This window comes from Panthera tigris, chromosome B1 (genome assembly GCF_018350195.1).
Source record: "Panthera tigris isolate Pti1 chromosome B1, P.tigris_Pti1_mat1.1, whole genome shotgun sequence".
Taxonomy (NCBI): domain Eukaryota; kingdom Metazoa; phylum Chordata; class Mammalia; order Carnivora; family Felidae; genus Panthera; species Panthera tigris.
Genome location: NC_056663.1, coordinates 77503634 through 77516833, shown reverse-complemented (window position 1 = coordinate 77516833; position 13200 = coordinate 77503634). Strand labels below are relative to the sequence as shown.

Below are 13200 nucleotides of genomic sequence, written 5' to 3'. Positions count from 1 at the left end.
ATGACAGGTGAATACATAGGATTCAAAACAAGAAGAACAGTATAAGAAGAAACCACTGTCAACTAGATCTCAGTGAATGATCTGGCATCTTTTAGTCAGCAGTTTTAGTAAACCACGCTCTCTCCAGTTACCCACAGATTTCTCCTCTTCACCGTTACCAGCTGACCTAAAAATTCTAATTTGCCTTGCACAAATCTCTCTTTTATGTGTGAAACCTCTTTCTCTTATGATCTAGTTAACTCATGCAACAATGATTGACATTATCTTCAACATTCTCTATAACCTTCTCTGACTTCCAAACTTAAGACATGACATTTGTATTAGTGCTCGATACTATTGTGAATATATAAACATTTACAACCTTGTATTTATCTAGTTATATATGTCCATTTCCCTCCTGTTATTAAGTGGATTTTTGAGACCTTTGAACCACAATATATTTCACAGCACATATAAAGTGCTCAAAATGTATTTGTTGAAATTGTTGTTGAAATTTGTTGTTACAATTTTTTCAAAAAAGATTCTGGATTGCCACAACCACAGAAGGCATCCATGTAGTATGCTCTAATTCATTTCTTTTCACTTCATAACTTATTCCTGAAATCATCAGTCAGAGAAGAGAATGTGTTTTTACCTTTCACGTGGCTGAAAGCATCAGAAAATATCTACTAAAACACCAGAAAAAAAAGCTGCAACCTGCTATACAAAGGCTATAGACACCACTGACAAAATCTTTACTTTTTTGTAATGCATGGAAAGAGTATCAGTTCATGGGAGTTTTGCAGTACACCCATCAGAGTAAGTACTTGATATTACTTTTTTTTTTAAAGTTTATTTATTTTGAGAGAGAGAGAGAGAGAGAGAGAGAGCAAGCATGAGCAGGGGAGGGGTAGAGAGAGAGGGAGAGATTAAATCCCAAGTAGTCTCCACAGGGTCAGCCAAAGCCAGACACAGAGCTCAATTCCATGAACCATGAAATCATGACCTGAGCTGAGATCCAGAATTCGATGCTTAATTGACTGAGCCACCCAGGTGCCCCAACACCAAATACTTCTAAAGGGATCCAGTGTTCTATAACACAAGTACATGAAATTCTGCTAAAGAACTTCATGATAAATCGGTTCAGGATTCTTCTAGAATTCTTCTAGATTCTTCTAGGAAGTGGAGGTGATAGTAAAAGGAGTATTATCATTATATAGTCATTAGAATAGGTGCCAAACTTTCCTAACACTGACCATATGCTCCAAGTCATCTTTATTAAGTCATTTCAGATAATTTTGTCCTAAGAATTCTACTCATTTACTTGCCTCCATATTTTTTGAGCATTCTGTCTTTCTCTAGTGAACAAATTTAGATCACTAGGTCATAGGTTTTACTGAACTGGGTCATGACAATAGTATGAAGAACCAGTATCAGTATGTCTAACATGAGGATTATTCCTCCTACCCCCCCCCAGCCAGACACCAATCAACCAGGAAGCTAAATTGATTTGAAGAAGTAGGAAAAACTCCACATCTATTGACATTGAATAGTATATATAACACAATTGATAAGAAATAAATGGAGAGACACTGCAGCTGTGCTAGCCTGAATTCAGTCTGAGTTGGGGCAGGCACTGGCAAGCCGGAAATTTCAGAGGCATATTTCGAAATGAGAAAGCCACAGAATGGCTTGACAACTATTACACACATCCCAAGCTAACTGGAAAACAATGGGAATGAACAGGAAAGACCCAAGAGTACCAGTGGAAGGTAGAATATGAGGCAGATGTAAAATATGAGCACATTCGAGCACTGAATGTACTCCCAACCCACACACACAGATCAGGCAGAGGCTGGAAACCTTAATGGCTCAAGGTGTTTGAGTAAACACTCTATCTAATCATAGGCTGACAGCTAGGTTATACAGAATCAGAGATAGCTTTTTCAAAAGCCACTCTAAAAAAATTAAAACAATGACTGAGCAGAGAAATGAATAGCCAAACACCTGGGGGAGACAGATCAGATTCCAGATATTAAGTCCAGAGAAGTTACTAAATAAATAAATAAACCCTTGGAAAGGGGACGCCAGAATCCATAGTTGCAACAACATATTACCTAAAATGTCCAGTATTCAACAAAAATAACAATAGAAACATTCAAATAAATAGGAAAGTGTGACCAATACTCAGGGAAAAAACAGCAGTCAACAAAAATTAAGTCTGAATGGACTTATATATCAGATTTAGCAGACGAAGACATCAAAGATGCTACTATAAATGTGCTCAAATAATTGAAATAAATTATATTTAAAGAATTAATGGGAAATATGACAATAACTCAAAAATGGGCATTATCACGATAAACAGAATCTGTAAAAAAATAAATGGATTCTAGCATTGAAAAATGTAATAACTGTGGGGAATAAGCTTAGGAGTTCCCTGAGCCTGCACTGATGGGTTAACAAGGCATAAAGAATTAGAAAGCCATAGGATGTACACACCCAAGTTTGGGTAAACAAGATTAGGTAAATAAGATTAGGGAAACAGGGCAAAGTCCCCCTGTGTAGGAGAAGCAGGGCAAAGGCCTCCAGTATAGGACAAAAGTATAGGAACAGAGAATCTCAGGATGAAAACATCCAAGATGAGGTAAACAAGATTAGGTATTCAGGGTGGAAACGCCCCCCAACTTAGTACAATAGGAGAAAGCTGCTTTCACAGGAAGGACCAAATTAGGTAAAGAGGTAAATAGAGTTATAGATTGCAGTGGGGCAAAGTTGCCCAGAGGGGAGCTAATTAGCAAAAGAAAGGTGCCTTGTTGACCTTGAAGTAGCATGCTCAGTCTTTCTGGTCTCCTAGACCAGTTTAGGTAAACAGAGGTGAGGACTCAGTCTGCTGTGAACAACCTTCTGTCTGGTGCCAGGATTTTGTTTTGTATTGACCCAAACCCCTAACACCGCATATCTTCAAAACCCCCTTTCCCTACACACCCATGACTTAATGTTCATGATTTCATTGTCTCTTTGTGCACATCCATCACCACATTTGTAAGCCTTCTGATCCTAATAAAAATGGAGCAAGGACCCTTACTTGGGGCTCTTGTTTCTTCCTGGACATTAGCCTCTCTCTCATTTTTAATCCTGTGTCCCATTTTCTTGCTGGACAAGAGAGAACTCCAGACACAGAGTCTATGACAAATAAAAAATGAAAAATTTACAAAACAGGCTCAGCAACAGATTTGAGAAGACAGAAGGCAGAAAGTAAACTTGAAGATAGATCAATAAATATTATCCACTTTTAAGAACAGAACAAGGGGCTCCTGGGTGGCTCTTCAGTTGAGTGTCCAACTTTGGCTCAGGTCATGATCTTACAGTCTGTGATTTCAAGCCCCGTATTGGGCTCTGTGCTGACAGCTCAGAGCCTGGAGCCTGCTTTGGATTCTGTGTCTCCCTCTCTCTGTGCCCCTCTCCCTGCTCATACTCGCTCTCTTTCTCTCTCTCTCTCTGTCTTTTAAAAATAAAGAACAAAAATTGAAAAAAAGGTAAACACAGCCTCTGAGACCTCTGGGACACATTAAGTGTACTCATATAAATGTAATAAGAGTCTAAGAAGGAAAGGAGAGAGGGGAAAATGTACGAAAAAAATGGCTGAAAAATTGACAAATTTGATGAAAACATTAATCTACAGATCCAAGAAGTTCAATGAACCCCAAGTATGATAAACATGGGTGATCCATGATCCATACCCATGTCTGTGGTATTTTGTTACGACAGACCTAGCAAATGAATACACCAAGCAATGCCTATGTCAAAGATGACACTGCAGATCAGGTAGACACTCCACATGCTATGTCAGTATGTAAATGCCCTCTATCCCTTTAGCCACAATCTCAGAAAAAAGGGAATGAAAAGCCAGACTGACTGAAATTCAATTTTGATGGATAGAAGCTAGAAATAAAAATTAACTTGTTGTAGAAAAACAGTGAGGGGGTGCCTGCGTGGCTCAGTTGGTTGACTGTTTGACTCTTAATTCAGCTTGTCTGGCTCTGAGCTCAGTGTGGAAACTGCTTAAGATTCTCTCTCTCTCTCTCTCTCTCTCTCTCTCTCTCTCCCTCTCCTTCTGCCCCTCTCCCCTGCTCATGCTCTCTCTCTCTTTCTTTCTCAAATAAAAAGAAAAAAATAAAAACAGTGAGTTTATGAGCTGAGATTTGTACCAACAACATAAATATATAGTGTGATCAAATTTTTATTATATAAAAAAAGAAGATTGTCAGATAGTCTCTACAAATGTTAATAGTAGCACTAGGAAATCCATATAAGACCTGACTACCTATTCTATTTGACCCCTAGTCAGTAGCTGGAACACAAAATAACCAGTAATTTTCATTTCATCTTTTGTTTTTAGGGTGTGTCTTCAGCATTTTATAATAAATATGTGCTAAATGTTTTTAGAAGTTATTTAAAATAAGGCTCCAATACTTCTGTATTTTTTTACTGCCAGAATTTGCCCATGTCTCACATTTCCTATACCCTAGAATCTCTTACTATCTTTTTAAATCCTCTTTAACCACTTTCCTGCATAATTAAAATTTTATCATTAGAGTGTCTGTTCATACGAAAAAAATTTAAGGAAAAATAATTATACGTTTCTAATTTAATAACATAAAACCTTTTCTCTAAAAAACAGCAAAAAATTCAGTGTTGTCCATTTATGGTGGACAAAGCTGTGCCCTGAGGAGCAGGAGGCCCAGGATTTAGTTATAGTTTGCTACTAACTAGTCAGGGAACTTGAAATAATTTACATTCCATTTTAGGCCACAGTTTCTTCAGATGCATAGAATATGTTAGGTTAAATAACATACAGGTAATTTCTGTGTTTCTGATTTTAAGGTTTTTGTCTAGAGCTCCATAGTGAAAATGGACTTGTCTTCATTATTACTGTGTGTTCATTTTAACTGCAGAAAATAAACTAAACGTTCTATTTGCATGCTGGAAAAATACTGGAAAACACTCAAAGTTCAAATTTCTAAAAATTTAGGCAGATGATAAGAGAACAGATGATATAGAACCACAGTGTATTATTTTCCTTACTTTCAGATATGCCTTTCTGTAGTTTTTAGTTTCATTTGTTGAGATTTAAATGAATATCAAATAATATCATGTTTGCATACTCTTCAGCTTTTAAGATCAACGCATGCATGTAGGCTAAGATCAATGCATACATGTAGCCTGAAGTTGCTTCATTTTCCCAAGGGAAGATTTTCAGACAAAAACCGTGTCCTCAGTCACAAATTTTTTTGTTACCATAGTGATGAGAATAAAGAATGGGGGTGGGGGAGCTAAAAATACCTGAATACATACAGACAGTTTTAGGAATGTGACCTACTTGGTGTCATACACCAAAGAAGTTAATCAATTGAATTAAGTACATATGCGTTAGGTAAAATATGCTACTGGATGAAAAAATGCGTAGGTTTCACATCTGGCGCTATTATCCCAATCAAAGAAGTCAGTATGAATGAAGATGACTGACAATCTAAAACACATAAAATCAGATTATTTTAAAAATGGAATATATACCAGAAGCAAGTAGAAAACCATTAATTTAGCTTCATTTCTCATAATTTTTTTTCCATTAGTTAGTATATTTCCATTTCAAATGAAAGCTTCTTATGCACCAAAAGAATTTTTTCAAGTGGATGGAGCAACATAATTGGACATATATTTTAAATTATGTTAGAGTGGCTCCTTTCTGTAAAAAAAAAAAAAAAAAAAAAAAAAAAAAAAAACCACTTCCCAATTTCAGGCAGTATAATAAAAACAATATGGTTTAAAACTAAGTTTTCTTTTGAAAATTCTAGTTTTAATAAGAAATTTCATAAACTCAATCATTTGCAGAAAACCTACTATATTGCAAGGCATTAGGCTAGTCTGTGAAAGATCAACAAAAGGCAGTACTTGCTGTCAAGAATGTTTTCATCATCTAATTATGCTTTCATAACATCAACTTTTAAAGTATCTTCACATAGTAAAATGGAAGCAACACTGAACCTAACTTAAAGAGACCAGGAGTCAAGTTCCAACTCTACTAGTGAGATTAGAAAAGTCTCTTCTTAAGTCTCAGCCCTCTCATCTGTAAAATGAGCATAAATGAACACACAGGTCATTGTGATATAAGAGAGGGTGGAAACCAACAAAAAACATTCAGTAAACAAGCTCTATAGAATGAATCAGTATACAAAGAGATTCAACAGTTAAACATTATCAACATAAAAAATTATCAAAATGATTAAGTATACTTACAAATTTTTTAAGAATAATGAAAGCGAACATTACTGAGCACTTGTATTAGGACACATATTTTACATAAATTATTTCATTTAAACTTCACAACAGTCCAATTGACTTAGATGGTATTATCTTTGTTTATGGTTGAGAAAAATAAGGCATAGCAGAGATAAATAAATTGTCCAAAGATACAACCAGTAAGTGGTGAAGCCAGGAATTAAACCCAGGAGAGCTAATGCCAGAGTCATACTCTAAATCTAAGCTTATATGATATATTCCAAAATAATCAGTAGAGGGAAATATTTCTATGAAACTGTTAATTTGAAAACAAAATTATATTTTAGATTACTAAAACTGATCAGTATAAGTTTTAAAATGTCTAATTCATGCTATTTTGCTGCATTTAATTTTTTCATTATTATTTATTATAAAGAAAAATGAAAACAATTTAAACATGCAATGATAAATAGCTTATAGAACCTCCATATGACAGATTATCACCCAGTCATTAATAATGCTGTGAAAGGTATGGCTTGGAAACTTGTAAGTATTGGTAAGCAAAAAAAGCAGATTTTTAAACATGTAGAAAATAATCTCACTTTTCATAAAAATAATGTCATATACATAGAAAAAAATAGGAAAGATAGACATCAAATGCTTACAATTATTATTTCTTGGCAGTTTTGTATATTTATACATTCCTAAATTTTCTACAATAAACATTCTAGGTTTCTGTCATTAGAAAAAAAATTAAACAATCTAGTCATGACTACTAAAGCACAAAATGATTTAGATGCTTCTGCCAATCTGTGAGCAAATAGTTATTGAGAGTCAAGAAAACTGTTCTAGGTACTAGGGATACAGCAGTGGCAAAGCAAAGTCATAGGTAATAAATTAGGTAAACTAAAAATTAAGAAAGAGAACTTCAAACCTATAATGAATCTCCAACTTTGTCACTCTGACCTTAATCAAATCTTCCTACAGGTATATGAGTCCTTTTCCTGTATTTAAAGTTTATTTATTTATTTTGAGGGGCAGGAGAAGGGGCAGAAAAAAATGGGAGAAAGAATCCCAAGCAGTTTCCTCAGTGTCAGTAGAGAGCCCACACAGGGCTCATTTTCACCATTTTTCTCAATTAAATTGTGAACACACCATCCATCATCTCTAAACATAACAGCAAGCTATAGCACTATTATGCTCATAGAAACATTGAGAAGAACCTTAAGGAATTAAGGAAAACTTGTTGATATTCCCCACATCTTCGTGACAATTTTCACGGGATGTTCTTCCATTTAAATTATTAAGTATTCTCATACAATACTATCCTTTCACCTATTTACTGTTCAGAAAATAAATGAGTTTCTAACTGTAAAATTCTATTGAAATAGTTTACAATGTTTAAATATTTAAACTTGGCTATGTTCTTCAGTACCAAATCTAGCTATCTGGTAGAAAGATTTTTAGCATCAGTAGTTAAAATATAGTGGCTTAAAATACACTATGTTAGACATAATTTATATTGTATCAAAAATATATTAAAATCTTAAAAACTTAAAATAACCTCCTCCGCCCCTTTAAAAAACGTGTATTACATTAACTTCTTTGAATCATCCTTAAATTTCTTCTTTTATATATATTAAAATCAGATTTTTAAAACTTTAGGAAAAGGATTTTATAAGACAAATTTAATGGAAAAGAAACATGGGAACAATTTAAATTTAAATTATATTTAAATTAAATAAGAGAAGGAAGGAAGGAAAGAACAAGGGAGGAAGAAAAGGGGGAGAGGGAAAGACAAAGTAAGAGAAAAGAAGACAAGAAATGGGAAACCACTCACCTTTATGGACCAGGTCCCAAACTTCATCAATTTGCTGCTGGATTGGGAAATGACCACACTCATTGAAGAATTTAAGGAGCTCGCTTCTTTCCAATCCTTGCCAATCTTCTCTCTTAGCAAACATTGTTTCATAGACTAAAAGAAAGACATAAAATATTTTCTTTTTTTTTTTAAATGATGGAAATTTGGGAGAATGAGAAAGTTGATTTCATAACTAATTTACTTAAGAGGGCAGTTCTTTTTTTTTAATGTTTATTTATTTTTGAAGGAGAGAGAGAGAGAGCGTAAGTGGGGGAGAGGCAGAGAGAGAGGAAGACACAGAATCTAAAGCAGGCTCCAGGCTCTGAGCTGCCAGGGCTAGCACAGAGCCTGAAGCGGGAATGGAACTCACAAACCACAAAATCGTGACCTGAGCCGGTTGGATGCTTAACCGACAGAGCCACCCAGGCGCACCAAAATATTTTCATTATAAATACTCTGTCAAGTACAAACTACCAGAAAGCTTCATCTAACTTCAAAGGAACTTTACCTCCAGTTTTATTTTTATGTCTTGATTAGAGTGGCATTATGGCGACCTCCTGGGGAAGGCTAGAAGGAAATGGGGCATGCTTCTCCTTCCTACATCCCACAGTAGTCAGATTTGGACCTGTTTCTGCAAGAGAACACTGGCATCCTCTGGCCTGGTTTACATGACAATTGCCCATGGATCATGCATAAATCAGTGCTCAAATCACATTGTAAGACATAACTTTGATGTCAGGATTCATTTTTCATTAGTTCCCCTAATTTTTTCTTCTCTTTCAGGCTTCTATCTACATTCTAACCACTCGTATAATTGATTCTCCTCTGGACTATTTATTCTGCTTCTGATTTTGCCCCTAAATGGAATGATGTCTATTTTCTGTTCACTGACTTCATGTATTCTTCCTTTCTAGGTAAGGTCACTTGCTTCAAGTGACCACAGAAAGTGACCTTGCCACTCTTCGCTCAAGGTTTCCACAGAAAACCACTCAGTTGGGTCATCCTTCACCTATCTCCTATACTTGGCATTAATGGGAGTTAGACAATAACCAAGAAAACTGATGCATACATTTTACAAGTGTAGTTCCCCATAAAGAGTTTATTTTTTCTTTTCAAAAATGGGATACTAAACCTGTACTCTGAAGTATGATTGATTCGCCCCATGATGAGGATTGTCAATCAGAGTGAACAGAATAACAGGGTCTGCCTCAGTACAGGTTTAGTTCTGAAATACGGGTTCCAAATGACAAAGAGCACTAGAAAGTTTTCTAACAGAACTTAAGGTACAATCCTGGCACTCAACCACATGGACTTCAACTTTCCATTTATTTACTTATTTGTTCGGTTGAGGTGGACAGTCATGAAATATCAACAAATTCAAGAAATATTTAGTGATTGCCTAAATATAAGCCACTATTCCAGAACCTAAAACACAGCAGTAAAATACATTCATATGTAGAGTATCTATGGCTTTTTCTCTCTTTTCAAGGAAGCAAACTAGGGTCACCTGGGTGTCTCAGTAGTCTAAGCATTGGACTTTGGCTCAGGTCATGGTATCATAGTTTGTGAGTTCAAGCCCCGCACTGGGCTCTGTGCTGACAGCTCAGAGCCTGGAACCTGGTTTGGATTCTGTCTCCCTCTCTCTCTCTGCCCCTCCCCCACTCGTGTTCTGTCTCTCTCCTGAATTCAAAAATAAATAAACCTTTTATTTACTTTTTTAGTTTTTATTTAAAAAAACTTTTATTTATTTAGTTGGCTTTTTTCTTAAAAAAAAAAAAGGGGGGAAATTGCTCAAATAAGCAAACTAGAGCAGTTGCTGTTGGTGCCCCATCCATATGGCCTTGTCCCTGGCATTTCTGTGAATGCTGACCTGACTTTCAATTGCCAGCATCTCATTTCACTGCCTGAGGGCTCCCTCTGGCTGCAGGACTCCACTCTGCCCACCTATGCAGCAAGTCAGAAGTGCCAGGGAATTAAGGCCCACAGTGCAGTGGCCCTCAACCACTGGCCATCCCTCAACTGAGAGTTGATGTATAAAGACCCAGCACTTAAGGAAAGTTGTCTACACTGTTCCCTAGAGGGATCGAGCTCTAGTTGATGGTAATCTGCTGGATAATGCATCCTTTTTTGACTTCCATCCCTTCCCTATCTTACCTCATTCCACTAACAGTATTTGCTGGGATCAACTTTCAAATAAGTTAGTTGTACTTGAATTCTTGTCTCAGGGTCTGATTCTGGAAAAATCCAAACTAGTGCAAAAAGAATGCCACTTTTTACTTTTCTGTTTAAGTAAATATACTTCTCCTTGAAAAAGTATATATATCTTCATCAGTTTTTCATTTAATCAGTTTCAGATGCTTCTCAGTAGATCAAACTGATATACATATTAACATTATGGTCATGTAACTATATTAATAGATAATAATGTCCTTAACCTGTATATTATGCTGAAAAGCAAATGTTCAACAACACACTAGCAGAATTAATATTCTAGGCAGGTTTAATTAGGGTCATTACAAAACTTAAATCATGAAAATTAATGACATTTTCTGGTCATTAAAAGATTCTTGAAAATGTGTATAGATACCTGCAAAATATCACCCAATTAGCAATACACATATGGAAGGGATGGAGAATTTTCTAAGGAACATAAGGGCAAATAAGAACTTGCAAATTCTGTGGACTCTAGAGTTACTTTAATCCTTAATGCAAAGGGGCGCCTTAGTCGGTAATTCTTTAAATCATTCATTTAGCTAATTCTCTCCCACTGTTTAGATCCTACAGTGGACAGAGCACCATCAGTCCTAACTGGACTGGACTCCTTTATGTACTTACCTCTTGTCAGCCTATTCTCCACAAAACAGCCAAAGGGATGTGTTCAATCATAAGTCATATCATAGCCCTTGGATAACAGTCCTCCATGGGCTTCCCAACCTTTTCAAGGTAAAATCCAGTGGTCTATAAAACCTGACACAGCCTATGCTCCTGCTCCCTGCTACCTCTCCCATCTCATTCTGCTCTGTTCTTGCTCCATTCCAACGGCAGTAATAGTTTCCTCCAATACTAACAGCCTCCAACTTTGTGCCTTTGTGCTTGGGGCTCCCTCTGCCTAGAACATTCTTCCTCCATGTATCCACTTGGCTCCCTTCTGGCTTTTTTTTAAGACTTTAAGTAATTTTCAGCTCAAAACCACCAGAGTCCAGGCCAGAAAAATGAACCACATTAGCTCTTTTTCAAAATGAGAGATTAAGATGCAATAAGGGTGAAATCTGCAGCTAAAATCAAAGAGGAGAAACGGTGGGAAGAAAGTAAAACAGAAAAATAAGCAAGATTCTATAAGGTTAAAAAATGAATTTAGTGACAGACTTGGGGATGAAGACAAGACTAACTGTGTGAAATAGTGGGAGTATTTTGGAAAGTATATGTGATTTGGTAGTCAGTAGCTTAAAATATAAAATGAGTGGAAAAGAAAAGGTGTTCAGTGTAATAACTGTAAGAAATGTAAGGTCCTAGTAATTATTTTGATAAAATGATAATATTTGTACAGTAATCTCAATTAGAGAATATAAAATTACTGTCCATTAAAGAGTATTGAGAATACCTCTTATTAACTATAATTAATAACACTGTATTACATACTTAAAAGTTGCCTAGGCAGTAAATGTTAAAAGTTCTCATCAAAAGAAAAAGAAAAAAAAAAAAACTTGCAACTATGTATGGTGACCAATGCTAACTAGACTTATTGTGGTGATCATTTTGCAATATACATGAATATTGAATCATGTTGTACACCTGAAACTAATAGAATGTTATATATCAATTACACTTCAATTTTTTAAGTTCGTTTGTTTATTTATTTATTTGTTTGTTTGTTTATTTAGAGAGAGGGAGGGAGAGAGAGGGAGAGAGGGACAGAGGCAGAGAGAGAGAGAGAGAGAGAGAGAGAGAGAGAGAGGGAGAGGGAGAGAATGAATCCCAAGCAGGCTCCACAGTGTCAGTGCAGAGCCCAACTCGGGGTATGAACTCATGAACCACGAGATCATGACCTGAGCCGAAACTGAAAGTCAGATACTTAACCGACTAAGCAACCCAGGCATCCAACACCTCAATTTAAAAAAAAGAAAAAAAAACTGTAAAAAAAATTATAATAAAACAAAATTATTATAAAACAAAAAAAAATTATCTTTTTGAATTTTGTATATAGTGTTTGTAGAGTTTATGTATAAAAGTTGTAAAATCTGAGTGCATGTCAGTATAATCTCCCTCTCTCTCTCTCTCTTACTCACTTTTTTTTTAAAGGATTTTTAAGACAAAGGAATTCCAGCAGCTTCCTAATGAGAGAAATATTTTCCCTTTCTTGCCTCTCTCACTTGCTTTCTCTTTCTCCCTTCTTCCCATCTTTTCATCTCCAACACATTAGTCTCTTCTGCTTTTTTCTCTGGACACCAAGATTTTGGACTGCATTACGTGATCTAACTTAATTCTGTGACTTGTATAAATCTGTCTCTGACTTCTTCATTCCTTAACTTCTAGCTACAGAAAAGGAGTCATTCTAACTCAAAGAATTCTGGTTATTTGTAAATATCTTTCAGCAATTTTAGCCTAAGTAATAAACTTGATAAAAACTATCAACAAAGATTTCTGAATCCTTTTGATAAAACAGGCATTTCCTAATAGTGTCTATTTATTAATTAATCAAACAGATACAGTCCTTGTCTTCATGGAAGTTATAGTCCACTGTGAAATCCACATTTCATGATTGAACTATATAAAAAAATGTAGCACTATAATAAAGCAGTAAGATGCTCATTTCAGTTAAATATATCTGCATCATTTTGTTGTTTTTGTTTTGTTTTTTTAAAGACAATTTTTTAAAGGGCAGTGTTAAGTTGACAACAAAATGAAGAAGGTACAGAGATTTCTCACATACCCACTACCTCCACATAAGCATAGCCTCTTTTCATTATCAACATCACACATCAGAGTGATACATTTGTTACCAAGGATGATACATCACAATCACTAAGGTCCACAGTTTACCGCATAATTCACTCTTAGTGTTGCAAATTCTATGGGTT

At 35.6% G+C, this 13200-nt stretch overlaps 1 protein-coding gene across 23 annotated transcripts in view; it reads right to left on the bottom strand.

Moving 5' to 3' along the window:
* The window catches only part of IQCM (IQ motif containing M), a 644218-nt gene that overhangs the window by 350398 nt on the left and 280620 nt on the right, over window positions 1-13200 (bottom strand). For 22 of the 23 annotated variants that reach the window (XR_006216738.1, XR_006216737.1, XR_006216740.1 and 19 more), the window contains one exon: window positions 8102-8236. Coding sequence is in view for 19 of the 23 variants with exons in the window: in XM_042983796.1 (XP_042839730.1) it covers window positions 8102-8236 (135 nt within the window). In the remaining 4 variants the exon portion in view is untranslated. Of the gene's footprint in view, window positions 1-6056; window positions 6110-8101; window positions 8237-13200 lie in introns of those variants that run through there. The other variant, XM_042983809.1, reaches the window with a different exon arrangement.